The sequence below is a fragment of the Plutella xylostella genome, chromosome 17, assembly GCF_932276165.1.
Source record: "Plutella xylostella chromosome 17, ilPluXylo3.1, whole genome shotgun sequence".
Taxonomy (NCBI): Eukaryota; Metazoa; Arthropoda; class Insecta; order Lepidoptera; family Plutellidae; genus Plutella; species Plutella xylostella.
The window spans coordinates 11,364,435-11,392,083 of NC_063997.1; the positions used below are offsets into that span (position 1 = coordinate 11,364,435).

At 40.3% G+C, this 27,649-nt stretch overlaps 3 protein-coding genes across 10 annotated transcripts; 2 read left to right on the forward strand and 1 right to left on the reverse strand.

Annotated features, from left to right (window-relative positions):
- The first annotated feature begins 364 nt into the window (after positions 1-364).
- Positions 365-1,208, forward strand: LOC105383187 (oxidized purine nucleoside triphosphate hydrolase). The gene has a single exon (XM_048627038.1). The coding sequence runs from the start codon at positions 473-475 to the stop codon at positions 971-973; it is 501 nt and encodes a 166-aa protein (XP_048482995.1). The 5' UTR covers positions 365-472; the 3' UTR covers positions 974-1,208.
- A 34-nt stretch (positions 1,209-1,242) lies between these two features.
- On the reverse strand, positions 1,243-6,004 carry LOC105383222 (nuclear pore complex protein Nup85). The gene is made up of 9 exons (XM_038109043.2): positions 5,831-6,004; positions 5,070-5,762; positions 4,860-4,982; positions 4,261-4,479; positions 3,764-3,873; positions 3,241-3,458; positions 2,668-2,886; positions 2,345-2,444; positions 1,243-2,171 (listed from the first exon to the last, which is right to left on the reverse strand). Exons 1-9 carry the CDS (start codon positions 5,897-5,899, stop codon positions 1,973-1,975), a joined length of 1,950 nt encoding a protein of 649 aa, XP_037964971.2. The 5' UTR covers positions 5,900-6,004; the 3' UTR covers positions 1,243-1,972.
- Positions 6,005-6,121: 117 nt separating this feature from the next.
- Positions 6,122-27,133, forward strand: LOC105383185 (epsin-1). Of its 8 annotated transcripts, none has more exons than XM_048627036.1 (13): positions 6,368-6,566; positions 7,702-7,744; positions 16,530-16,619; positions 16,968-17,177; positions 18,540-18,621; positions 19,448-19,620; positions 20,393-20,598; positions 21,389-21,530; positions 23,184-23,282; positions 23,772-23,913; positions 24,482-24,681; positions 25,114-25,267; positions 26,473-27,133. In XM_048627036.1, the coding sequence occupies exons 3-12, from the start codon at positions 16,530-16,532 to the stop codon at positions 25,255-25,257; spliced, it is 1,488 nt and encodes a 495-aa protein (XP_048482993.1). In that variant the 5' UTR covers positions 6,368-6,566; positions 7,702-7,744; the 3' UTR covers positions 25,258-25,267; positions 26,473-27,133. The 8 variants fall into 8 exon arrangements, with proteins under 8 accessions (XP_048482994.1, XP_048482993.1, XP_048482989.1 ...); XM_048627035.1 differs by lacking the exon at positions 6,368-6,566 and adding an exon at positions 6,668-7,033; XM_048627037.1 differs by lacking the exons at positions 6,368-6,566; positions 7,702-7,744 and adding an exon at positions 6,122-6,256.
- Positions 27,134-27,649: the final 516 nt, after the last annotated feature.

The following is a 27,649-nucleotide window of genomic DNA, read 5'->3' on the forward strand; positions in this document are numbered from 1 at the left end:
CCGATTTTTATGCCAGGTCCACTGTTTATTCCTTTGTCATTGGTAATAGGAGACCCGGGCCTAAGACTTCAGTGGTGCGTAGTTACAGACTCTGTTTTTTTGTTTGGCATTTGTTTCTGTTTTAAATAAGTTAGCGTTGTCTAACGAGAAGATGAAGGTAAAAAACGGAAAATTACCTATCTATGGGTTTGTCGCGAGTTTTGACATTCTGATTTCATTTTTGGGCTTAGATATAACATGCTGCACGTGCACACGTAGGTTTTGGCTTAGTAAACCCTTTTTGCAACAACCTGTACAATACCAAATATAATATATACGACACTGGCAGAAGTTGAAAGATGAAACGTCAAAAACACGTGTGTTTCGCGTTTGACGTTTGGTTTGTGTTGCATTCGTAATCGTATAACATTGTAAACAAAAGCTTTATAATACAAATCTTTCACTTAAAATATAAATAATTTCAATAAACAAAATGCTCCTGAAAAAGCTATACACTCTGGTGTTCCTACGCACCGACACCGCCATATTACTAGGCTTGAAAAAGCGTGGCTTTGGCTGCAACAAGTGGAACGGATTTGGCGGCAAAATTGAGCCGAAAGAAACGGTTATTGAAGCTGCTCTACGTGAGCTGTACGAGGAATGCTGCGTCACCGTCAAACCCGAGAACCTACAGAGCATCGGCCAACTGGAGTTCACCTTCGAAGGTGACCCCATGATGATGGACGTCAGAGTTTACTCCGCGAAGGTATTCGAGGGAACCCCGACTGAGACTGAAGAAATGAACCCTAAATGGTTCCCGTACGACCAGATACCTTTTAAAGACATGTGGCTCGACGATGCCCTCTGGTTTCCATACATGCTCAAGGGCCAGCCTTTCTATGGCAAGTTCCACTACCAGGGGTTTGATAAGATATTGCATTACACTGTTGAGGAGCTGGACTCTATGGAACAGTTTTATTTGAAATATAAATGAGGTGCTTGAACTCTTGCAGGCTTTGAATTTGTCAGGATTACCAAGATGGGATGTTACTATAATTAGTTTTCAACAGTATTCAGTGGCCCACTACAACTAGCAAAGGATGATTAATTATACTGCTTTAGCTAGCTATTCAAATTGTTGCTCATTAGGAAACAATAACATAAGTCTGTGATAAATTTACCTACTTGTTAGTTTAAACTGTAAAATAAAACATTTGTGATAAAAAACATAACTTATTTTATTTTATAATCACTAAGTATTAATTTAAACTTAACCAAGAACCTTATAAATAAATGCTATTCAAGTTTTCTTTATTTACACATACATCATTCATATTAGTATTTACAAAAAATCATTTTCCCTCATTTACTGTTTTAAGGCTGTGATTTTAAGAAAATATTTGGATAAAAATTTAATTATCAGTTGTTTTTAGTATAAATTTAGAATGTTTGATTATAAATACATAAGACTACCATTACAACATACATAAGTACCTAACATTTGCACAATTTAATTGTGCTGTACCTACTTGCATAACCAAGTGATTAACTCAGAGCCAGCTGTAAAATCTTGTGAAAGCTTCATAAAACCAGGCTTTTGAGATACATTAGGTATTAAAGCATTCATCAGTTTAAAAAGCATCAACCAATCATAACTAAAAAATTCACAGAAATATTTCATCTATGCTCTCCATATAACTAAACTAAACAGAAAGAAGATGTCCTACAAAAATATAACTTTAAAAATCAAAGACGAACAAAACGACCATGGAAGAAGGTATTATTAAAACAATGATATACTAGTCTAGCATCAATATTGATATTCTTCATTGATCAAACAAACCTCACTCCACATCATCCACATAACCACAAATCCATGTTGAAAAACAGTGGTGGAAGCTTGGACTTTATTCCAAAAACTGGGCCATAGGGTTGCTCCAATCAAACATAGCACTGGCTAGTTTATGCAACTTTTAACATTGGCATCCATTCATCACTCTTCACTGGGCGCCAGCGAGGCTCGGGCCAGATTCCTGACTAGTGCGAGTCTCAGTAGCTCGGTCTTCTCCTCACTGAGTGAGCGTCCCTTGTGGGCCAGCAGGGCCATGGTGTCGCACGTCTCCTCCGCGGAGAAGATCACTGTGTCCGACTCTAGTAACGGCAGCGTGTCCAAGAGGAGCGTTTCCCAGAAACTGCGAAAGGGGGAAAGTAGTAAATATCAACATTATCGTTTAAGTTTGTAAGTTAGGTTCTGTGGATAAAAGCTTATTAAGGTCAGTGATATATTTGATAAAATATAGTGCAAATAAAACGGATTGTAGGTATTGCAAAAATCAAGTAGTAAGTATAAAATATGAATACTTACTAGTCAGGCGTTATTTTGGATGTCAACAATGAGATCAGCAACTTTCCTGCTGCCTTGAAATCCCTGTTCTTGTACAGTCGGTGGAACTCGCAGTATTTAGCTGAAATAACAAAATAATGTTATTGAACCTCCATGCTATATATTTGACACAGCCACCCCCGCGAGATTACCTGCTCTTTGGGTAGCTCTAATTATCAACACCCTCTAGAGGTGGCTTTAACGATTCTATTCCCGATTGTGTCTGAGCCTGTACACCAATTTATACTAGTATAAAAAACACCTAACTCAAAACACCACAGCACCAAGCAACAACCACCACTAACCCAAGAACACCAGCTGATCGGCGAGCAGCATGTGCGGCCCGATGGTCAGCAGCGCGTCGGCGGCGGGCAGCGTGCCCTCGCGCGTGTACTGCAGCAGCGCGCGCTGCGCCGCCCGCCGCGCCGCGCGCGCGCTGCCCCCGCGCACTGCCCAGGCCAGGGCCGACCCGATGCGATTGCCTGACAGGTGGAAGGCGCTCTTTATTGCGCACACTGTTTGAGCTGGGAAGGGGAATTAAGTGATTATGAAATAGTCTTAATTCGATGTAATTTTTTTGGATTATTTCTGGGGTCTTGATGGACTGGTGATTCAATTAAAATTTAAAGCCTCTGCTTGTGCCATAGAGGAAAAGGAAAGCCAAAAGAATCTCTTCGAGCACATGTTCAACGAAAGGATGAGGGGTTTATTTAGTAATATTATTTCAGTACACAGGGCAATAAACTGACCGGTAGAATTTTAGTCTATGTATTACTGATAATTATGCATTTCTTTTCCAATCCATTACGTCATTGAAACTGTATGTGGTTATTTATGGTGAACTAAAGCCACAATCTAGTAATGAAATCTTTACTTACCAACACCAACAAGTCCATACTTCTTGGCTTCAGTAATGACCCTCATGGCCTTGGCCTCGCTGGGCACCGGGAGCCTCTCCAGCAGCAGCTCGGCCCGCTGCAGGCCCTCGGGGGGACAGCTGGCCAGGTAGGAGAGCCCCACTGTCCACAGAGACTTGTGCTCCATAAGCAGGGAGCCATACTCCAGGATTAAGCTTTCACGGAGGACGTGGGTTACACTGGGGAGTAAAATTTGTGATATTGTTTTATTGAATTCAACTCTATCTAGAATTATTAAGGCTAGTAGTAGTAGTCGCAGCAATGTAGACAGTCTTTTATACATCTACATACTGCTGTAGGATCTAGCTGGTAATACCAATAATGTAACTGGCTAATCTACATGCCAATTTCTTTTCTCTCTAAAGACTAAGACTATAGCACCCAGCTATAGTAGCTATAAAACTATCTACCAAGGCTATCTAAACAATGCATTCAAGTTACAGAACTCTAGTACACAAACTACAAAGAATAGCAAGTATCTCACTTGTTCTGATGGCTGTCCAGTATGTTGAGCTTGCCGCAGTGGAACAGCATGTCGGTGAGGTGCGCCGCGAGCCAGCCGCTGTCAGACATCTGCTGGATGTCGTGGATCACCTGGAATTAAATATGGTTTAGTAATAACAGCACTATGACCCTGATGAGTCATGAATAACAGTGTCATGAAATTTCGTGTTTTTTTTGCGCTTGCGCGTATTATTTGCTAGAGAGATAGCTAGTAGTGGGCCGAGGACTTTGAAATGGAGTTCCGTGAGAAAAGCCTTACCTCCAATGGTGGGACGCTATTAGCTGATCATGATAATGATGCATTGATCAGTCCTATTTACAATACAACATAAACGAACAAAAAAACGTAGGACTTACATTACATTGCAACCCCCCTCTTCCGTTTTTCCCTCACTGGCTACAACAAAATCAAACCCACCTATACATTTTAAACACATGAATATAAGCTTTTGAAACCTCGGAATATCTTCAACATACCTGATGCAAATCCCCCTCAGTCAGCGCTCTAACCATATCATCGAGCGCGGTATGCCGGGGGCTGCGGTGTCGCATGCCGGCGCAGGCGGCGGCGGCGCTGGCGAGCTCGTGGCGCTTGGCCCACGGCGCCGTGAAGAGGACCCAGCCGCCCAGCAGATCGAACCACGAGTCGTACTTGTCCCGGATGGACTCGAAGGCAGAGTAGTCACCGATTATTAGCTGGGGAAGGAGGTAGGGTTTTGTTGTAAGTGAAGTTTTGTTAGGGTTGGTTCAGCAGTGGTCTGAACAGGAAATAGACCAAGCAGAAGGTGTAGGAGATAGCCCTTTTGCGTTCCAATATGGACTGTGAATAAGAAAGCAATAATTAAGGTGTAGGAGATAGCCCTTTTGCGTTCCAATATGGACTGTGAATAATAAAGCAATAATTAAGTAGTACCTTTTTTAATTTAACAAATAAGGTGGAGAACTATTCTCTCATGAATGCTATTCTAAAATATCAATATTTGGATAAATATGTTTTCATTGACTTTAAAAATAAAGCAGGTTTTTTTGTTTGACTTTAATATTTAGAATCAATAGCCTGTAGCAAGATAACCTACTCTGAGTATGAGCTCGAGGTGCGGGTGCGCGGCGAGCGCGCGGCTGGCGAGTTTGGAGCGGCACTCTGCCTGCCAGTGCTTCCAGCTGATTGTGAACTCTCCTGTCGATATCCCGCCATACACCTGCGAAGTTGGAGGACATTGTTTTTGATAAGACAAAGATAACTATGTACATTTTATGTTAATAGCATAAATAATAGTCAAACTCACGCTGTAAACTGGCATGCTCCTCAATGAATTATCCATCAGTTTAAACTCATTGCTATCCACTGCCGAGTGCAGTTTCAACAGAGCCCTTGCGACATCTACTCTCCCTTGGACTATCATGCCTGTCACCGTGTCCCAGTACTCGGCGTGAGACTCAGAGCCTCTCTCGCACGCCTCCAGCAGCTGGGCGGCCGTCTGTTCGTGGCACGGAAAGTGGAAGCGAACCCATTCTAGTAAATATGGCAACACCACATCGCCGGGAATGTTGTCTATGAACAATATCTCGCACAAATGCCAAATGCACTCGATGGAGTAGAATATGGTGATGTAGGAGAGGAGATTGTTCTTCTGGGTGGCGTCGGACGCGAGCTCGGCAGCCTCCTGCAGGCTCTCGATGCAGACGCGGACGATGCTGCGGTACTGGCGGGACAGCTTCAGGAGCTCGACGTGGTTGTCGCTGTTCCTGGCCGCTTCCGCAGCTTTCTGTAGGGACAGGTAGGTGCCGTTGGACTCGTTGACCAGCTTGCGCAGGATGGGGGAGAACAGCATGATCTCCTGGCGGACGTTCAGTATCACATTATCACAGGTTTCGGATGCGGCCTTGGTTGTGGTTTGGCTTCTTGGGTATACAGTAAATTGATTTCCACGCCTGAATACGCATCCTACACGTTTTTCGAAGCATTTGTCCGGCAAAACCTGAAACACAGATTGTATGATTACACGGAAACTAACCTCAAATTTTACAGTTTGTATATTTTACTTACAACTATTTTCGCCGGCTCATTTACACTTTTTTCCGAAAATGAACTCGATGCAAAACCAGATACATTCATTGTTTATCTATTTTGTTGTTCCTTTATTTAGGAATTATTAGTTGCTTTCCCGCGACACAACAAAAACCGCCGTTTATTTATTTTATTCACTTTTTTATGAGGTGTTGCCAGTTCGCTTTGTATTTTTTATTCAAGCTATGAGTGATCCAACACCACTCACCTACTTCGACTGTGTATATCAAGCCAAATATAATCTGTGGCAATATCTGACAGACTCATTGACTGGGTTTTTGACAGCTATTTAGTAAGTCAAGTTACGTTCTATCGGCAGGAAAAAAGCTGCTATTTACAATACTTTTTGTTGTTAATGAGGTGTAGAAAGTGTTATTTAACAGTGTAATATAAAATTAATTTAAGGTAAGTTTTTGTTTATCAACTAACGATTTTTAGTAGCTTAGTTTAATACGTGATTACTGAAAATATTATATTAAAAAGTATGACTTTGACCGGATGTTCTGTTGGAGGACATGTTGATTTGGTCACAAATGAAATGATATTTGTCAATTCGTCAAAAAGTGTTTTGTTTAGACAGGAATTAAACAAAATTTATCAGTAAACTGTGCAATAATCTATTGCGTAGCGATAGCAGTATAATGTGTGATAACTATTTACCCAAATAAGTCTGATTAAGGAATATTTTAACTAAGGAGTTCATCGCTGCTATTTGGTAAGTTTTGATGTTGCATCAAATATTTGCCCGTCACTAACTCTTTCCTATGTAGCAATTGGACCAAATAACAGTTACTCGCTCGTTGGGTCCACTGAGACCTGTGCAGATTGAGATGTTACAGGTTAAGATAGATCGGCAGTATGATGAGTACGATGAGTGAGCATTGGCGTAGTAAAAGTTCGCGAGTCTCCGATTACGATCATTCAGAGTTGTTCAAAGACATTGTGATTCCAAATTGTAAATGACGTCAATGTGTAGTTGAGTGCAAGAACCTTAGTGCTTAGAGCTGGCTCTGATAGTGATAATGTTTATCAGTGATAGTGCGGTATCAGCTAGCTGGGTTTATTAATGTGTATTGCTATTTACTGACTGCTGACTTGCTTGTGTATCAACTGTGTCATAGTGCTTCTGATTTAGAACCAGTCAATATTAATTTGTTTGTTTATCAACTATCATAATATTTGGTGAGTGCCCTTTACCTCGGTAATCTCCTAATTTTTTGTCTGCAAAGAATGTTGATTTGTTTCTAGAATGTATAACATGTAATACATTGATTAGATGATAAGGCATCCTATTGTTGAGTGAATGAATTAGTATAGTGCATCTTCTTACCTCTAACAAGAGCCATTCAGATATCAATATTTTTTAGCCATTAGTTGTCTCTAACTCAATGTTAAAGCAGTTGCTTGCCTCAAATAATTGTATTTAAGTATGAGCCATGAAGGTTGAATGCAGTGTTCCAGTACAATCTATTGTAGACACTTTTTGTTGACCGAAAACTTATCACATGACCGTTTCTTATAATTGTATCAAAAGTGCAAAACACTTACATTCTATATTGTGCTAGTAGGGGATAGGTGGTATTAGTAATATAATTTGTAATTAAATTCCTTGTTTCTAAAGAACCCATTGGTACATGCCAGGATGAGAGATCCTATCCTTTATGCATCTCGCAAAACTCTTCTTCATGAGATGAATATTCCCTAACCTTAATATAATTAAAAAGTTGTACTTCCTCACCCTACTGGAAAATATTTCTACTTACTTCATTTATGAAATCATAATGTTTGGTTAATGGGTATTTTTGTAATATATGTTTCTTGTTTGTTTCATTTAAATGGTTGCGGAATAGGCAGCTTCTCAACTAGCAGCCGGAAACACAATCTCATCATACAGTATGTCATTGCTTTATTTAAAGATATCTTATGTTTACTTCAATTATATAAAGACCTTCATGAATATGCCATCATTATATTTATTGAAAAATTGAAGCTATTGTAATAAGTATGCCTACCTTCGATAACAACAAACATTTATATCCTATATGCTCATGCAGTAAAGCAATATTTATAAATATAGAAGTAAATAACCAATACCTACCATGGAACATGAATTCTTATATTGAGTGATATTGTGACTTAAACTGTACTTAACTACATTTCACACTCTTTGCTGTAGGAAGTCTTGGTTAAAAAAAGCCTCACAATTGACTTCCCCCAACAATCTCCACACTAAACACATCATAAAAATATTCTGTGTTGCTGTAAAAGAAGGGTATACGAACTTTCACACTAGTATATATATATGATACATGTAATATAAATAAAAATGATAATTTAACTATGGTGTTGTGATAAGATTAATGAGTTACCAAAACTTCTGAAATCAGAACAAGAAGCAAGCTGCAAATATCAAAAGTAGCTAATATCTGAGCTAGTAAGAGTCGAGGTTACTTTATTAGGTTAGGGACCTTGAATTTCCTAATAACTTAATAACATTAAAACAGCTATTGATTTTCTGATGAAACTACCACTCAGTAATTATTTGAGGACCAATTTTCGTTATGCTGTTTAGCGAGAAAATATTTACCCTCAATCCCTATATTACCAGTTTTTTTTTTCTTTAACAAAATCAGAAACCGGCAGAAGTAACAATAAAGCGTGCAGAGAAACAATATGAAAATACTAAGTAGCGCTAGTTCCATAAGGGTCCGTATGCTAAACTGCGAATCGCCATTATCACGATCGCTGTATGGAACACGTGAATAATTATGTATTATGTATAGTTGAATTCGACAAACAATTCCTTGAAAAGCTATGATTCATAGTATTCATACACGTCTACTGACTTTTAGTAGGTAATGAAATAGCGGGAAACCCTACGAGCGCTCGCCCCACCCTCGCCCCTGCCATTCCAGTAGATGTCTCGTGTGCATCGTAAATAAGCGAAATGGGTGTAAATAAATCCTCTAAAATGAAGTTAGTCTCTCCAAGCAGAGGTCATCGTTTGGAGTGTACCAACACGTAGTTTGAAGGTCGCAAAGCGAGGATCGCGGTCGAAGACTAAATTAGTTCGGCCGGTGGGGTCAAACAGCTCACATACTAACTCCATACATACATACATAATAGTCATAATTTTTACGTGTCGATTTGTGATAGGGGTAAACTAAATTGCCGCCACAATGATGTACTTAAATTATTTCCCATGCAATCCTGTTTTACGTTGGTCTAACTAAGACTAGCATTTCTATGATTATGCCACGGTTCTTGTTAATTAATTACTTGTATGCGTAACCTCCTCTAGCTTGAACGCAATCAAAGTGTACTAAGTAAAATTAAGGAACCATGTTCTGTCAACAGTCATCCAGATATTTACTGCGAAAAAATGCTGGCCTATGTGATTCATCTTTCATGTACCATGACTAGTCATTGTGGACTTCGATTTGTTTGCATAGTCATAAGTTATTGGTCACTCAACACACTCAACCTTTGGCTAACTTAAAAAACCATACCTTCAGTATTTGAAGCCCCATGCTAAGGTCACCGAGTCAGAGTCTAAACAAACAATATAATTTATTTCAACACTGCGAAGCCACACTAGTCGATCGCGTTTCTTTTGATCCAATATTCGTGAGACGGCGACCATGCTTACGGCGATTAAACTAGGGATTGATTTACCTATCAAAGAGTATGTTTTTTGCATACCCGAGAGGAAATAAACAAATTACTATGTACAATGTACATATACGTTTATATACCTTGCTGATAGCGGGAAATCATGCTCTTCTTCCTCAGTGCAGTATGAGTACAGTGCCTCCTCTAGTCGTCACCTGCTCATAGTCCACGCGTGGCGGGGTCAGTGGCCTTGCCCCGTGTACCGTCAGTTGTCATGAGAATCAGCTGATCGCACCGAGCACTTCCCGGACAATGTTTTGAATAGTTTTTTTTTTTGACATTCCGGTTCCGTTTTGCCTTTTTGTTTACTGGGTTATTGTAGCAGAACTAACAATATCAAACATAAATGATTACAGATTTCGGTTATTGTTTTTTAATTATGAGAATTTGCCGTGCCTGAATGATTCAGCAATACAGCAACCTATTTTTAGTAAAGTATAGAATATTTAACTCGAAATGTTCTATTTATGTGAACAGAAACAAATTACCAAAAAAACTGTATCCTGAAATTCCTATGGATCCTCACGAAAGCCATCTGCTGTACATGCAACGATTGTTGCCTAAATTCGTTTGTATACCTCTTTCCTAGCGTGTCTATTTAACAATTAGGCTTTGCGGTCATCGCCATAACACACGCTTTCCACTCGATCGTGTTGGCGAATCTAATTCATAATGGAGTGACTGACCGTGTGACCTTATATGTATACATATACACTCGCGAGCAACCAAATCGACTCAAGCCTTGACGGCGCAAACATACATTAATACAAGTAAAATTATGAATAGAAATAATAAAAATGATATGTCATTTAAAAGCTTAAGATGTCAGCTTTAATTTGATATCATTATTATTGAAATCCATTCATCATTTTTGAAATAAATGATGTCTGAACGCAATTGTAGGAAAAACGGGAATTTAGGAAAAAAGGGTATGGGTATCGTATTATACAAATTAAACAAAAAATGTTAAGATAAAAATTTATTTATTTAAATCAATACTTTGTATTGCCCCCTCTTGCCCTAATTACAGCCTGCAGCCTGTTTCTCATAGACCTTATCAACTTTTTGACAGTTTCCTGAGGAATGCCGTCCCACTCCTCTAATAAAGCTGTCTTCAGCTCGTCCACGCTTGCAGGGACTGGATTCCTGGCCCGAACTCTTCTTTTGAGCTCGTCCCATAAGTGTTCGATGGGATTCAGGTCAGGACTGAGCGCAGGCCAGTCCATCGTGCGCAATTCCTTCTCTCTCAGAAACTGCCGACTGACTCGTGCCGTGTGGCAGCGGGCATTGTCGTGCATTAGCACGAAGTCTTCACCGACAAATTCTGCATAGGGCACAACATGACCGAGTAGAATGTCGGTGATGTACCGATCAGCTGTTAACCCGCCTCCTCGGCCGCCTCCAGGCACGAAAACAAGTGCGGTTTTTCCCTCTAGAGAAATACCAGCCCACATCATGCAGGAACCGCCGCCATATGCTACTGTTTCAGCGAAACAACATTGGGCAAATCGTTCCCCCGGACGCCGGTAGACCCGGCCTCTCCTGTCACTGCCATGCAGACACACTCTGCACTCATCAGTAAACAGGACCGACCGCCATTGCGCAATGCTCCAATCGAGATGCTCTCGAGCAAACTGAAGACGCGCTTGTCGGTGGCCTGCAGTCAATTTGGGGCCTGATGCAGGTCTTTTTGGTGTCAAGTTGGCTTCCTTCAAGCGTCTTCTCACTGTCCACTCGCTGACAGCCACTTGTCGTACACGTCTCAGTTCTTGCTGCACATCAACGCCCGTAAGGTGTCGATTGCGCAGCGAGGTTGAGACATTTGACGACCGAATGGCGTAGTGGTTAGTGACCCTGACTACTGAGCCGAAGGTCCCGGGTTCGATTCCCGGCTGGGGCAGATATTTGTTTAAACACAGATATTTGTTCTCGGGTCTTGGGTGTAGATATTTATATTTAGTATGTATCTATCTATGTATTTGTGTAGATATATCAGCTGTCTGACACCCATAACACAGGTTCTGCCTAGCTTGGGGTCGGATGGCCGTGTGTGAGATGTCCCCACATATTTATATTTATTTATTTATTTAATGAAGCGGTCGTCTCTCTCTGAAGTGCAGCGGTGGCGGCCCGTTCTTGGTCTTCGATTGAAGGCACCAGTCTCTTGGAACCGTCTGTATACTCGGGATACAGCAGACTGGCTCAAGTGGAGCTGGGCAGCGACTGCTCGCTGACTTAACCCTTGTTGCAGCAAGGCAACAACTTGAGCAGCTTCTTCTGGTGTGGTATCCATGGGTTTGCGAAAACAAGGAATACAATGCAACGAGATGTGTACCGGTCAACTTGCAACAAGCGACTGATAAGGTACACCGGATGTGGAAAGGTTTTATAGCGGGATCAGGTAGCGCAAGGCGTGGATTCCTAATGAGGTAATTAACACTGACGGGCAATTAAAATGCGTCATTAAATCTGCGCTTAGTTTTTTTTTATGGTATTGATCTTAATTGAAAGCCTAATTCTTCAGCTTTCGAATGACATATCACTTTTATATTTACCATTTATCGTTTTAGGAAAATCAATGTATATGTGCGCCGTGAAGGCTTGAGTCGATTTGGTTGCTCGCGAGTGTATATACCATGTATGCTCACATTTACTCATGACATGAAACTCATGAACGTAAAATACTTGCACGATAACTAAGGTGGCATATGATTAACTTTCCCTGCATACCTGGAAAATGTGTTCCGATAGAGATAACAGTTCAATCCCATTGAATCCACTGTTTTTGTATGGATATCTAATTTATTTTTTGGCAATCATTCCGCCTCTATACATTTTATGGTACCGTAATTGATATGAGTTTCGAGCTCTTAACTTTTCAAAATTGTAAACTAAATAATAATTGGATGTTAGATGATAGCGAACAAGATAACACTTAACTAGTGAAAGTTAAAGAAGTGGCAGTCATGTACGTCTTGTTGTTCAGAAGTGTATGGTTTTGATCGCTTATCTGAAATTGGCCTTACTTGAAATCTTTTGCACTCTAAATGAACTTGACAGAACTCAGGTATTTATGGTAGGTGGTACGGTGGCCTGCGCTTAAAAGTATACCTGATGATGAAGGGACCAGCTTCATCCTAACTAATATTATAAATGTGAAAGTAACTGTGTCTGTCTGTCTGTCTGTCTGTCTGTTACTCTTTCACGCCAAAACTACTGAACGGATTTGAATGAAATTTGGTACACATATGGTCTAGACCTTGGGAAAGAACATAGGCTACTTTTTATCCCGGAATTCCCACGGGAAAACTTTTTAAGGCGAAGCGAAGCGCGCGGGAACTGCTAGTCTGTTATAAATCCGGGGACGTGTTGTGTGTGATGTGTGTAGCAGTGGTGTTTATGTGGATGTGCTTGAGCAGCATTTGAGCTTGAGATCGCTATTTTAAAAACTCCGCCTTTATACTTTTAGGCGAAGGCCACCGTACATAATAATAATATGCAGACTAGAGTGACTGAACTGCAAGCGTATCCTTCCTAGTCTGAAGAGTAAAACCACATTATCATTGACAAAGTTCATCGTCTTGCTTCCAAACCACCACGCACCGTTCTTTATCATTTATCATCTTATCAACATGTTTGTATCAAACTCTTTGTTACCTTACATTTATTAACGTTTTGGCAAACAACTAAGCCAACAACAAGAAATATTGTGTGTTTCTAATATATTCTATGAGAAAGGTAATGTCCTCAATAGCAGGTAGGCACTTACGTTTAATTTGCGAAGAGGTCAACACTACATAAGCAAAAGAAGGTTTAGGTTTCAGTCCCGTAGCTGAAAATGACTTTCTAACATGATGTTTACATGAACCTTACCTGTAAATAGTTCTAATCTAAATCGATTCTTACGCTAGCCGGTGGTAAATGGTAATAAGTAAACCTTCAAGGCCTTCGTAATCGATCGTCCGACCATAAGCACGTGGAAGGGCCAAACGAGTGAAAATAGCCACAACTACCTCGCTGCCTGGTGGAGCCAATAAATGCCCTGAACTCTGACCCTCGCCTCTATCGGACTGTGTTCAATAAAGATTCCATTTCACTCAGGAAATGTCACGCCAAGGTGGATTGTTCACACATAATCTTTGTGACTCAGGCGTGGTTGTGATCAGCCTTTATTCCACCTCTCCTAGCTGTTCGATTTTCCCCCTATGTGCAACTTTGTCATTGTCACTACACTCTGTATAAACAATTAAAGTTATTGTATACTCAGCTACGCCTTCCCTGTCTCGCAACTGAATAGTTTCTCAGTGCTAAACTTGGGTAGCGTCATAGCACTGCTCCACATAATTATCGTGCTCAGTTTGCGTAGATGTGTTTGTTGTGTGAAGTTACGGGGCTTCCGCGCTAAGCCTGCTAGTTGTAGCCTAGACTGTAGGTAGACTAGACGCGCAAGTCTAAGTGCCTGCTGTGCGGTGTAGAGTGAGGACTAGTGCTTCTAGTGACTTAGGTCGTACTAATGGATAGCTGCGCTTTTTCGGTTAGTATTAGCTTCTAATGCTTCCTTAGTTTAGGATACTTTGTCATCAATGTTACATCTATTTTGTCATGTGTTAAATTAATATTTGTTAATGTTAAGTATAACATGTACCTATTTATTATGTGGTTACAACATGATAGATTTTAATAATTATGTGTGTTATTGATGTAATAACAGCATAAGTAATTAATATTTTTTATGCTAATTGTTTGTAGTACCAGTGTGTTCACGCAATTACAGCTATCTCTTTCGTTATCGTAAAAAACTGCCGTAGTAATTATATTGTTATTGCCAATTAATAGTATATTAATATTAATGAAATGAAGTAATCGAATCAATAATGACTACCTTTTAGTAAACAACTAACATACTGTATGCTTACTGTTTCCTTCAGCGCTGGCAGGGGAAAGCATCGCTTTAGCAATAAAAAACAGACATAAAAATGAGCAAAGTAAGTGAAACCCGACGGAAACCTGTGAAACATGGAATCCTATTAATTTTCGGCTTAGTGACTTAGTACCTGTCGAGTTAGTGCTGCTCCCTGATTCGAGACCTTTCGATGTGCTTTGTAGAATCGACCTTCCCTCTCACCGACGAAGGTTGCTCGATGCGACGAAACTTATCAATCGGCACTTCTGTTTGATCCTACGTTAACACTATGAACTTCGTAAACATTAGGTTTAATTCAATTAGTGAATAGCTGAATTACAGTCTTACGCTTTGGATAGTGACTCCTCTTCATGCATCTGTAAATGTGTTATACCTATAAGTACTGCCTATACCTATATCATATAATTCATGAATGTTTGAGTGTTTTTTGTACTGTATTAGTTGGACTCCTTTTATTTATCATATTATCATCAGGAATTCCTCAGACATCATTATTAAACAAAACAATTTCAGTGTTGTTAGATAAAATTAAATTTCGTTTGCTAAGGTGGATGCTATCGGCAAACACATATATTTTTATCGTGTGTAACACAAAGCATTCGTTGACCTTCTAAAAGTAATCCTGATTCGCCGATTAGAACAACTGTTGTTGTCTCCAAGAATAAACAGTTTTATCTACAGGCTCGTCTAAATGTAGGTCGTTGACCGTTTCGGAGTGTTGTATCAATAATTTAGTTGTGGACGAAGGTCATGATGCTACATAATTGTGTTTTGGCGCCGCGACTGATCCCGCGGCGGTGGCGGTTCAACACCCGTCTAAAAATATCGGTCTAAGAGCACGCGGCTTTCTTTGTTTACTAACTGTTTTCGTTCACCGAAATGCTTCGCTTTTGTCTTTGTTAATCTTAAACTTGTAAGACAATGAATAAGTCGGCTGGGCTATGCAAATTATTCAAACCGATTCCGAATCCTATGCTGTAAAAGTCAAACGTTTGCCCTTGTATGAAATGTACATAGAAAATCAGGGATTGTTATAGCGTCATCAGATTTGTGAATAGAATGAACGATCCTAATAAACCTCTGATACTTACTGGTATCTTCTAAATGTTTGTACGGAGTTCAAGGCAGACGAGACACAAAGACGTCGAAATCCAAAAATAACTCTTTGACGAAAACAAATTACTCGTTTTAGCAATTTGGCTTCTACAGCGATTAAACTAATTCATACGAAGTGAATCACTCAAGTAACTTACCTTCTTTTATAGGGCGGATATACAGTTAACCGCCGCACCTACGTTGTGACGAAAGCAGCTAATATCCAGGGTTCAATTAATTGATCAATAATCATTGTAGATCTAGTACTTACTTTTGGATGAGCCTTTCCTATGTGTGTTTAAAAATATACTCAGAAACTAGCCTAAGAGGAAGGAAGCTATAAAACAGCTTTTCTCACCTTGTGGCTAAGTTGACGATTTATTAAGGAATTTATAGCCATTTTCCTTGAACAAACGTCGTAAGGTCATCACACCATCACGCCCCGCGCATATCCTTGTTAGTTAGTTGTGTTGGTAACCCTGCAAGTCCTATCCTATGTATTAAAATGTAGAAAACTTTTACATATTTTTATCGTATTGAAATATGAAAAATAGCGAATGTTGATATTGTTAGTGTGTGTGTGTAATCTTCTCTTTGTTATTCATAAATTTCAAGTTTTATGTTTTAGGCTTTAGATTACAATATTGTGTTCCTTTCATCTCCTCTGCATTTCCTTAGTTAACAAACAATAATCTTTAAGACCTACTTTCGCAAATCGATACCCCCCTAAACCTGCATCTTATTTATTAAATCGGCTATTCTTTTAGTTTTTTTACTGAACTGTATTACTGTTAGCTCGTATTCATGTAGGTAGATACCCATTTCCTTATAATGAAATTGAAATAAAGCTATTTGTGTAAATTAGAAATGTTATCAATGTACAAATGCATTCATGAGACTTTAAAAAGCCTCCTCCAAGCGAGATTGCATGTTTCATATTTCTTGTTTAGTTGCTCAATAGTTAATGTTGATGTGTGGACGTTGCAGATGCCCCGTAACCGGGACGATATGCAAGTCAACGTGGCGGGCATAAGAAGGAATATTAAGAACCTCGCGCACAACTACTCCGATGCCCAGGTCAGTATCTCAACTATCTCTTACATCGTTCTACCTACGTATCAAGAGATTTTTCATCTACGGATGAGATCTCTGCCTACTTTCCGATCTCACCTCGAGTTTTTTCATTGGCTCTGGCGCTCCCTGGGAAGCTCAACTGACAATTTACTTATCTAACTGGTTAATCCTTTCATCATCCAGAATCCCGCCCAGGGCACACATCCGTGTGATGCCCTTGTGTCAGCTTATTGTTTACCTATAAATATTAAAAACATACTTGTCTTGACATTAGTTCCTTTCTGCAACTCGGCATATGACAGCCGCGTGTTCCTCACCACAAAATGGTCCTTCGACCCTACCTTTTCCCAGGTAAAAGTGCGCGAGGCAACCTCAAACGACCCATGGGGCCCGTCCAGCACGCTGATGGCGGAGATCGCCGACCTCACGTACAACGTGATGGCCTTCACGGAGATCATGCAGATGATCTGGAAGCGCCTCAACGACCACGGCAAGAACTGGCGGCATGTGTACAAGGCGCTCGTGCTCATGGAGTATCTGATTAAGACTGGCAGTGAGAAGGTTGGTTGTGTGGTTGTTCTGCAGTCTGTGGGTAGTTGGGAAGCTAGTGGAGGGTATGTCATTCATAACACAAGACTTGGTATCATGATACTGTGCTACACTGATTCGGCTATGTAATCCGGTAAAGTTATATTATATTTATGTGACTTTGGCAGAGTGTGATTCCAACAGTGGATGGTTATTAGCTGATCATGATGATGTATTTAAATTGCTTCAAGAGTAAATACAATATTTATTTTCTCTTAAAACAGTTTTTACAAAGAATTTTACGTCAAAATTGTGCGTCATCTTACCTACCATAAATAACATTGATAACGGAACCCAAAATTAATCGCAAACTTTTATCAGATAAAATTGAGTCATCTGTTATCCTACGTAAACTTTGCTAAATCATGGCATATTGTATTATTTACACTTCATATTTAAAAAACCGTCTCATGTAGATATTTTTTAAAAATTCTAACCTAAGTTATGAATGTATTTATCAAATGCTGTGAACACTTTGGACTGTCATTGACAACTTCTAATGCATGCCTATGTAAATGAACCAACCCGACTACCAATGACTGTCTGACTCCCAGTTTCTATAACTCTATCTATCTATAACTGGTAGTTACTTTCAAACGATTTTGACAGATTGTTACTTTTGATTATGTCAAAATCGCCAGCTGAAAACCAGCGCCTTATTGTCGCACATGCTGAGTTGGTGCCCTTTTGAAGCTCTGGATAGCAACTTCTGATGTTATTTTTTGTTTTGTATTGTATTATTTCCTGGTTTTTAGGGTTCCGTAGCCAAAATGGCAAAAACGGAACCCTTATAGTTTCGTCATGTCCGTCTGTCCGTCTGTCACAGCCGATTTACTCGGAAACTATAAGTACTACAGTGATGAAATTTGATGGGAATATGTGTTGTATGAACCGCTACAAAAATATGACACTAAATAGTAAAAAAAAGAATTGGGGGTGGGGCCCCCCATACATGTAACTGAGGGATGAAATTTTTTTTTCGATGTACATACCCGTGTGGGGTATCAATGGAAAGGTCTTTTAAAATGATATAAAGTTTTCTAAAAAACATTTTTCTTAAAGTGAACGGTTTTTGAGATATCAGCTCTCAAAGTCGTAAAAAGTATGTCCCCCCCCCTCTATTTTTATAACTACGGGGTATAAAATTCTAAAAAAAATAGAGGTGATGCATGCTAATTAACTCTTTCATCGATTTTTGGTTTGATCAAAGTATCTCTTATAGTTTTTGAGATAGGTTGATTTAACTGTAATTTTGCTGCTACGGAACCCGAAATAGTATGTCAAATATATTTTTCTTTAATTATATAAAATATAAATGAGTCTGTCTATCTACAGGTCGCAATGCAATGCAAGGAGAACATCTACGCGATACACACACTGAAGGACTTCCAGTACATGGAAGAGGGGAAAGACCAGGGTACGTTTAGTTTACCACCGCCGCTGCTGTGTGGACAGCTTTATAAATAGCTGTACAGTTTTGTACCTTGTCAAACTATGTAAATAGTTAACAAACCGTAAAAAATGAAAGCAGTGAAAAGTGCGTTTGACTAGTTAAGTGTATATCTTTGACCGTACCAATATTGTGCTACGAAAACAATCCTAACTGCAACATTTTCCTGTCCAAAAGCTTCCTCTTACCCACATAGTGTGACTCATAAAAACTTCGCTTCCTGACAAGGAACGGGTGAGAAATTTTAGAGCTTTTCGATTTCGAAATGGTTAATTGAGTATTTTCGCAAACAAACATGCAGACACTGCATAATCCGACGACATTATACAGCAATCAGCCTCGACACATATTCAGGTTGGTCTGTATCAATGGTATCACGCGCTAATTAGCCAATACGTTGCGACATTCCCACTTGATTATCTAACTACGGTGAAATTGAAGTCGTATTTAACATTCATTAAAATTCAATTGGTTTTTATAGCTTCATCGAAGATCGATTGTTGACATTATGTATTCCTGTTTCATTCACATAATTTTATTTAAGACTTCTTTGGAAATCAACAGTTATACATCGGAAATAAATGACCTACCTCAATGTTTTCATACTCTTTAATCCTATATCTCCGGCTCCTGTGTTTGTTGACACTATAAAAAGCAGAAGCTATTGATTTAAAATTGACATTGTAGTGTCAAGTTCCTTTGTGCATCTTGGTTTTCCTTGCGATGTACGGTCAAACCCTATTCCATGCGGTGTGAAAATAAAGTTAAAGACCCAATTTACCTATTTTTTCAGGTCTAAACGTGCGCGAGAAGGCCAAGCAGCTAGTAAATCTGCTGAAAGACGACGAGCGACTCAAGAACGAGCGAGCACGGGCGTTGAAGGCCAAGCAGCGGTTCGCACAGAGCGCCAGCGCCTTCGGTAGTGATGGCGCACTGGACACGGCCAGCAGCCCCACCTTCCCCGCGGTGAGTGGACGTAGGCCGGAGGTAGGCCACTGTAGGCCGGAGATAGGCCACTGTAGGCCAAGCAGCGATTCGCACAAAGCGGACAAGGGATTTACCATAATTTGACTTTGCTTACATCAAGTTCTCAACTGCAAAGTATAGTGCCACAAACTTATCTGTTCCGGTGACAGCGAACTAAATTGATCCATATCTCATTACTTACTAATGAATTGTATATTTTAAAACATTAGATGGGTTTATTAACACCGCAAGAGCGAAATAACAATACGAGCAAACTTAAAATCTTATAGAATTAAGAAATATTAGAGATTTATTTGAGCTGTCACCGGAACAGATAAGTTTGTGGCACTATATTTTGTATAAAAGATTTGTTTCTAGTTTTTATCGCCACTTTCCTGTTAATATATTTCTGTACGTCGTTGAAGATAAATGTTTATCAATTACCAGATTTATCAGATAAACGTGTGCAGCAATGTTTTCAGCTGCAGCCCATTATTTTATACAAATCTTTATCAATGTATGTTGAAGCCAATCTGAATTTGAAGTGTATGGATAGAATAACTCTGTCTGTATACCATCCAATCATCAGAAGCCAATGATCATTTTGATCATCCACTGTTGGAAATAGGCCTCGCCGATACAAAGAACGATAGATATTCTATCCCTCACAGCTCTCTCCATCTAACGGCTTCACTCCGCAACACTCCATCATCATAAACATTGATTCATAAAATACTTTTTTTTACTTACTTTTATTTTTGTGTGTTTCCAGCTGAGCAGCGGCTCGGGCAGCGGCGGTGAGTGGGCGGGCGCGCGCGAGACGGAGCTGGCGCGGCCGCTGACGGCGGGCGAGGAGGAGCTGCAGCTGCAGCTGGCGCTGGCCATGAGCCGCGAGGAGGCGGAGCGCGACGAGCGCCGGCGCCGCTCCGACGACGTGCGCCTGCAGCTCGCCATCAGCCAGTCGCAGCACGACCTGCAGTGAGTAGCGCCGCACTGCTGTAGTGACGTCACACGAGCCGCGAGTTGTAGGTGACGTCACGTGGCGGTGCATGGAAAGAGAGACTGCGAGTGACGTATCAACTGTTGGTGCAGTCAGGGCAGATTGGCGCTAATCTGACTGGCTAATCCTTTCATGGCTTTAGTGTTCACCAGACACGCTAAGAAGAGCAAGTATAAATTTTACTTGTCTAGGAACCTACTTGCCTTAGGTATCTATATACACAGCGATTCTTCGATCCGAATCTCCCCCAACCTTACCCTAGACCTGTCCTCACCTTTTATTCCCGATGCCAGACTCAGAGAATGGGCGCGCCTTCAGAAGCTCCGTAAAACCCAACCCACCATCCCAGAGGAAGTGAATCCATTCCATCACCAATCTTACTGCGACGACTGGATCCCACCAGAAAGCGCCTTCAGTGATTATCCTGTCGGAGTCACCATTGAAGGTTTCACTGATATAGACCAGTACTTTGGAAGTGGCAACCCTGATGATGAAGCTATTGTCAACAACTGGTTACCAGATTGGACGGACAAGCATGTAATTCAGTTAGTGATGTACTTACATGAGTTGGTAGACTTTTGTCGAGTAGCTTTTGAATATATATGTATATTGTATGTTGTTTTTGGATTTATTATCTCATAAAAGTAGCACAATTCACTATTGTTCCTGATTATTATTCCTGAGATGCTCTGAATTCCAGTACAACATAATCTAGATATGTCCTACAAAATTCATTCATCTCTCAACACCAGCCCATATCTCCCACAGAGAACCAGAAAAGCCGAAGAAGTCTGAGCCGCAGTCGCACCTCCTAGACTTGCTGGATGTGAACCTGGGCCCGCCCGCACCCGCCGCCGCCTCCGCGCTCGACCCCTGGGGCCTGCCCAGCAGCCGCCCGCCGCCCATACAGGTGCGTATTGTTACTGGATGCAGGACTGTACCGTACCACCATACTAGCAATCAATGATCCTCAAACAACCTCCTAATGTGTCAAAACTGACATAGTTTGTTTCAGATGTTTGACAAATATTGATTGCCTAATGTGTCGGTCGTGGTAAGACCGGCTGGCAACTCTCTTTATCATCGTCATCATCACACAACAATATTTCTCCTTGAGCTTTTTATGACCATAAACAATTTAATTAAAACAAATTAGCAATCTCTTGGATATCATATAGTCTTCCAAAAAAGTAGCTAATAATACTAACGAATTATAATAAAAAATGTGTATATATATTATGTGGCCTTTTTATAAAATATATTTTACAATGATGTAATTGTATTTTGAGGACTTGCAACTGGATTTCGGCATATTCTCGGAGCCGATGGTAAGACGTGTGTCGTAGGCTGTGACGTAGGATGCTAGATCTATACTGTCTTGTATTTACTTCCCTCTAACACAATCACTCTGAATAAACACCTACTTGCTACTCAGTCAATCAAATGTGAGGTTTGGCAATCGCATATCATCGAAAAATAAATAAATAAATATGTGGGGACATCTCACACACGGTCATCCCACCCCAAGCTAGGCAGAACCTGTGTTATGGGTGTCGGACAACTGATAATTGAAACGCAGCTATTTTTATTTTAGTTGCATTACAGTTTCGTTCCTCGTTCATTCAATTTAATCATGGTATAACTTGGTAGAATGCAAATGTACTTATCCTAGATATTTACTCGCGTATAATTTTAATCCCGGTATAGTTATTCTCGTGTAACGTGATGTTTGGACGAATTCACTCTAAGGGCGGATTCGGCCAACGTCGAGTAACTTTTTACTCACGAGTAAAGTACCAGTTACTCGCGAGTAAGCAGATTTTGCATTCTACCAAACCTGAAACCAAGATAACTAGCTTATCCCAAGAATAAAATGTTATACCGCCAAAATTGACCGTGTAACGAGCTTATCCGAGAGTAATTTTGTAATGGCGGCAGCACATCAGCTGATTAGAAAACCGTCATTATGACATATAAACACATCTGTCAAAACATAAACAAAAGCACGTTAAAAGGCAAAGTCTCAGAATAACAACAGCGAATAAAATATTAAAACATAAACAATTTCATACTTTTATAATCCATTCAAACTAAGTTGGCATGTCATTTCTATTGCATGCTTTGAAATGCAGCTATTTTTATTTTAGTTGCATTACAGTTTCGTTCCTCGTTCATTCAATTTAATCATGGTATAACTTGGTAGAATGCAAATGTACTTATCCTAGATATTTACTCGCGTATAATTTTAATTCCGGTATAGTTATTCTCGTGTAACGTGATGTTTGGACGAATTCACCCTTAGCGTTTTAATAATATCATGTCATGACCTTGTCAATACTTTATTAATAACTTTACTACGCTAGACATCACTGATAGTCTGCACATTTATCTTGATATAAATCCTTACAGTAAATGCCGCCCAAAATATCTGCCATTCACCGAGGCATTAATTACCCTGGACCGATAACTTCCTCAATCTAAAACAACGATCCACCTTTCATTGTTTGTAAACTGGTAATAGAAGAACCTTTTATATACTGATATCCTATGTGTAACATTACAGGAGACAGCGGCGGACACGTGGTCGGGCGTGGGCAGCCCCGCGCACGACCCCTGGGCGCCCGCCGCGCCGCCGCCCGACCCCTGGGCGCCGCTCGCACATGTAAGTACACACAGAGAACAACTACAAGTAATAAGAGAGTTTAGACAGGTTATCATAAAGTCAGGTAGCTAATTCTTATGTAACTACTTTAGAGCCAATATCATACAGGGTATTTTAAACGCGAAGAAGACGAGCGTTTTACGTATGCGCCACGTCGAAGGCAGAGACGCTAATTGCTGCGTTTGCATTGATGTTACTAATCCACGCATGTAACACGCATGTGTTTGAAGCAAAACAAACGAGCGTACATAAGAACAGAATAGGAGCAGAGGGAATGGTCTGTATAGATGTGTCTATACGCGCAGTAGATCGCCACGTGTGCTTAGGTGCTACGCTCGTCGTCTGCGTGTTTAAATTCCGCCGTATGCTAAATCAGTGACGATGACGGTATTATAATGCAATAATAATACCGATCATCTTGCAATGACACACGACTCAAAAAGGTATCACATAACTTGTTCTTTATTTAATATATCCCTTCTACTCCAGATGAACAGCAAGTCCCCGCTGAGCGCGATGTCGTCCCCATCCTCGGAGCTGGAGCAGTTCGACGCGCTGTCGCAGCGGCCGCGCAGCAACGGCACCACCGCGCCCGAGCCCGACCCCTTCGACCTCACCCCCCTCGCACTAGGTAAGCAACAAGGATAGTAAAATTAAAGTAAAAGTGAAATAGTATTTATTTCTATAAAACATGTTTACAGTGGTTTCATCTGCAAATTCCGCACTAGGCGTATCTATATCGTTGTATATGACTGTATAGTTGGTAGATTGTATAAGAAAAATATGGCTCTAATAGTAGAGGACAGTTATTACGTTATAAAACGCTTTTTTATATGTGAGTGGTATAGTTGTAAATGCTTTCAATAGATGTCACAATTTTTCATCCCTGTAATTATTTCAGTATTTAGATTTCTTCATCAATGAACATAGCTTCCACCAGTGATCCAGGCCACTTAGCCCTTTTATCGTCCTTCGAACCGGATATAAGCTCATTTCTATCCCGATATTCCTCAAAAATCCCGCGAAAAGCAAGTAAACAAAGGTTGTCTGGAAGAGATCGCTATAAGCGATAAGACTGCCTTTTGTACCCTAGTTAAGTGTCTATGTAAAATTGTTAATCATTTCTTGGTGCACAAATAAAGAGTACTCTATCTATCTATCTATCTAAACACTACCTAAAGATATATTTATCTCTCCAGGAGACGCCCTAAACAACAAGCCATCATCATCGACGCCGGCGCCCGCCACCGGCGCGGTCAAGAAGTCCCCATCGCACTTCCTCGGAGAGAACTCGTCACTGGTCAATCTGGACAACCTGATGAAGCCGGCGGCGGCCGACGCCTTCGCGCCCAACCCCTTCGCCGTGGAGCCGCCGCAGCAGATGTTCGCCGCGCCGCCGGTTAGTTGGATATTCCTCTTTTTATTTGCCACGTGGAGTATACGCGTGAAATACCTATGGTTAGTTGGATATTCCTCTTTTATCTGGCTATCGTGGCGATCTGATTTGCCACGTGGAGCATTTATGCGTGAAATACCTATGAAAGAATGTTTTTATTCATCGTATAAATATAACATTTTCTGAACGTATTTTTTACAAACTTCTATCTATGGTGTAACTAGCTGTTAAAGCCAGTAGTATTCCTCTTTTATTTCTTCTTTGGTGCACGAAAATTTCTATGCCTTTAATAGGGCCTGTGTACCCTAGTCAGTCAGCTACTGAGAGTCACTGGCAAGATTATTATACCCTTGCAACACAAATTAGAATATTTTTCTTGACACGCAAAGCCTGAAACCTATCCAAAAGCTAACTTATTTCTCTGCATCCTTCCAGCAGCCAGCAGCGCGGCTCACAATGAACGAGATCAAGCAGCAGCAGCTGGGCGTGTTCCCCGGCGACGCCGCGTGGGCCGCGCCCCGCGAGCCCGCCTGGAGCCCCGCGCCGCCGCGCCACACGCCCAACCCCTTCCTGTCCTAGCGCGATACCGGTAATTTAGTTAATTATTTATTTACCGGTTATTATACGTGGAGGAGGCCTATACCCTGCAGTGGGTTGACATAGGCTGTTGATGTGTAGAAATGTCACGCATAGACTCAGAGTCTATTCTCCTCCAAAAGACAGTCACTCACAAATCGCAAACTGAACTTTCCTATTTTGACCTAAAACATACGCGACCTTTTCGAGGGTGCGTTAAAAAAAGTGTGGTAAAAGTCCCTTGTGATTCTTATCTAATCGCAAGGCTCAGCCCCTAAACACCACCACAGGACTTAGGCTAGCTTGCACCAAATATTAAATCAAATTCAATCTTTGATGGTATATTACTGTTAAAGCAAGACTGTGATACATTCGAATTGATTTAATATTTGGTGCAAGCTAGCCCTATACCATTTTCCAGAACCAATGATATGGGGGACGTTTTCATGACGTTTTGAGTTTGGCAGTTTTAGAGATGTTCGAGAGTAAAATTCTATCGACTTGTACCTATCGATATTTGTACGGGTCAATTTGTATGTGTCAGATTAAACACCGACATTGATGATCAGTTCATCTTGCAAACAATCTATCAAATTAAACTTTTCTCAAATTATACGAAGGATATCGATGAACTACATGAAGGTAGATTATTAATAAAATATATTAAAATTGTCATTATTCTGAGAGGCAGCATGAGAGAGATATGCACTCTGCCTCTGATTAAAAACATCATAGTTTGTTTTAAAGCTGTTGATGAGAAAGTAAGTAAGAAATACTATACAGGGTGTTGCAAAATTGGTATACTAAGCCGAAACCTATGGAAAATGAAATTTTTTTTTCGCGAATTTTCAAATTCTGATTTCAGTTTCGGGCTTAGATATAACATGCTGCACATGTAGGTTTCGGCATAGTATACCCTTTTTGCAACACCCTGTATACCTACTTACTATAATACAATGTAAAAAATTCCAATATTTTATCGATTTCAGAACGTCGACTTTGATGTGTCCCGTCTCTAGTACGTTCCATTTTACCAAAGTGTGTACTCAAGAAATATATATTATCTGTGGTCGTTCTCAATAAAATGACAGATTTTGCAATAGTATTCATGCGTTAAATGGAAAATTTTAAAGTGTCACCCATGTCTTTGCCCCTGGAAAATGGTATAATAAGTTAGTTTAACTGTTAGGTTAACACCACACTATTTGAAATCCGCAGGCTAATCAGGCCAGCCCTGCGCCCCTTCACCCGAGCATCACGGCCCGCACGCCACAGCCACCGCAATATCGACCCTCCTGCACCGGCACACGGACCACAATCCAACACCGCACCGGGGAACAAAGTGTGTCCATACAAAGGTTACGTTGTAGAGAACCTTATTGTGAAATTACTCGCTAGATGGCGCTATACATGTATGTGGCCGAACAGTTTTCTAAATGGAGAAAAGATAAGAGTAATACTAAAATACCTATGGTAATTAGCAGTCTATTACATGTAATTTAGGTTGTAAAAGAATAACGCTTTATATTTGTCAGTAAGATTGGTGTAAGGTTCTCTATCGTATCGTGTGTCGGTGGAGTGTATGGCTGTGTCCGTAGCTCCGTCACAGTTCGTCACATGTTGCTTCTTGCACGCCGCCCGTCCATGTGGGCATGTGATCTATAGCTAAGTGTCGGACGCCGAATCTATTCAGATTTCTCACTAATCCAGAACAATTAATGTAAGTGATTCCTGATTTATTTCATTACTAACTTCTCTTTCACGGACACTGGTAACGTAATATTAAAATTAAAAATACAATTTTGTATCTTAACGTGAGGGAAATGCTTAAATTTATTATTTATAATGAAAAGTAACAATAAATGGACTCTAAAATTTACTATTGTGTATTACGTGGTGGTAGGTTGACAAAACACGATAATTATTGATAAAAAAATAGGCAGTTAGTTTAATAAAATTATTGAGATAAAGTAAAAAGGCGCGAATTTTTACATAGACTGGGTAAGAAGCTGTGAGATAGGAAAATTTAGTCAATTTATGTGCGCTCAACATGTGACATTTGAAGCTTTGTAAACGTAACCACATCACAATAAGGAGAATCCTTCGACTAGACTAAGTATCGATTTTCACGTATTGAGCGCGCACAAAATTCTAGAGTAAAGTATTCGATGTATCACAATAAATAGTTCCGAACCGTTCCCGGGCCACCGACGTCTACCTTTTACTAATTAATCTTTGACCCTACTAGTGATAAATCTTCATAAAATATCAGATAAAAGTGTACAAATTTTACAGCAATATTATGATAGTTAACTCTTTCCTATTAGTATAGTGAAGTGGCCCGGGATGTGTTAATTTACTAAACTTTGGGTAAAACGTGACGTTTGAAAAGGTA

What these genes read in the sequence shown, in the direction of transcription:
- LOC105383222 (XM_038109043.2), bottom strand. Translation starts at nt 5,899, where the DNA reads ATGAATGTATCTGGTTTTGCATCGAGTTCATTTTCGGAAAAAAGTGTA. An exon ending in GGAGCATGCCAGTTTACAGC is followed by an intron (nt 4,983 to 5,069) that starts GTGAGTTTGACT and finishes CCAACTTCGCAG; the next exon opens with GTGTATGGCGGGATATCGAC. An exon ending in TCCAAAATAACGCCTGACTA is followed by an intron (nt 2,172 to 2,344) that starts GTAAGTATTCAT and finishes CCCCTTTCGCAG; the next exon opens with TTTCTGGGAAACGCTCCTCT.
- LOC105383185 (XM_048627029.1), top strand. Translation starts at nt 14,037, where the DNA reads ATGGATAGCTGCGCTTTTTCG. An exon ending in TTAAGACTGGCAGTGAGAAG is followed by an intron (nt 17,178 to 18,539) that starts GTTGGTTGTGTG and finishes GTCTATCTACAG; the next exon opens with GTCGCAATGCAATGCAAGGA. An exon ending in GCCGCCCGCCGCCCATACAG is followed by an intron (nt 21,531 to 23,183) that starts GTGCGTATTGTT and finishes GTAACATTACAG; the next exon opens with GAGACAGCGGCGGACACGTG.
- LOC105383187 (XM_048627038.1), top strand. Translation starts at nt 473, where the DNA reads ATGCTCCTGAAAAAGCTATACACTCTGGTGTTCCTACGCACCGACACC.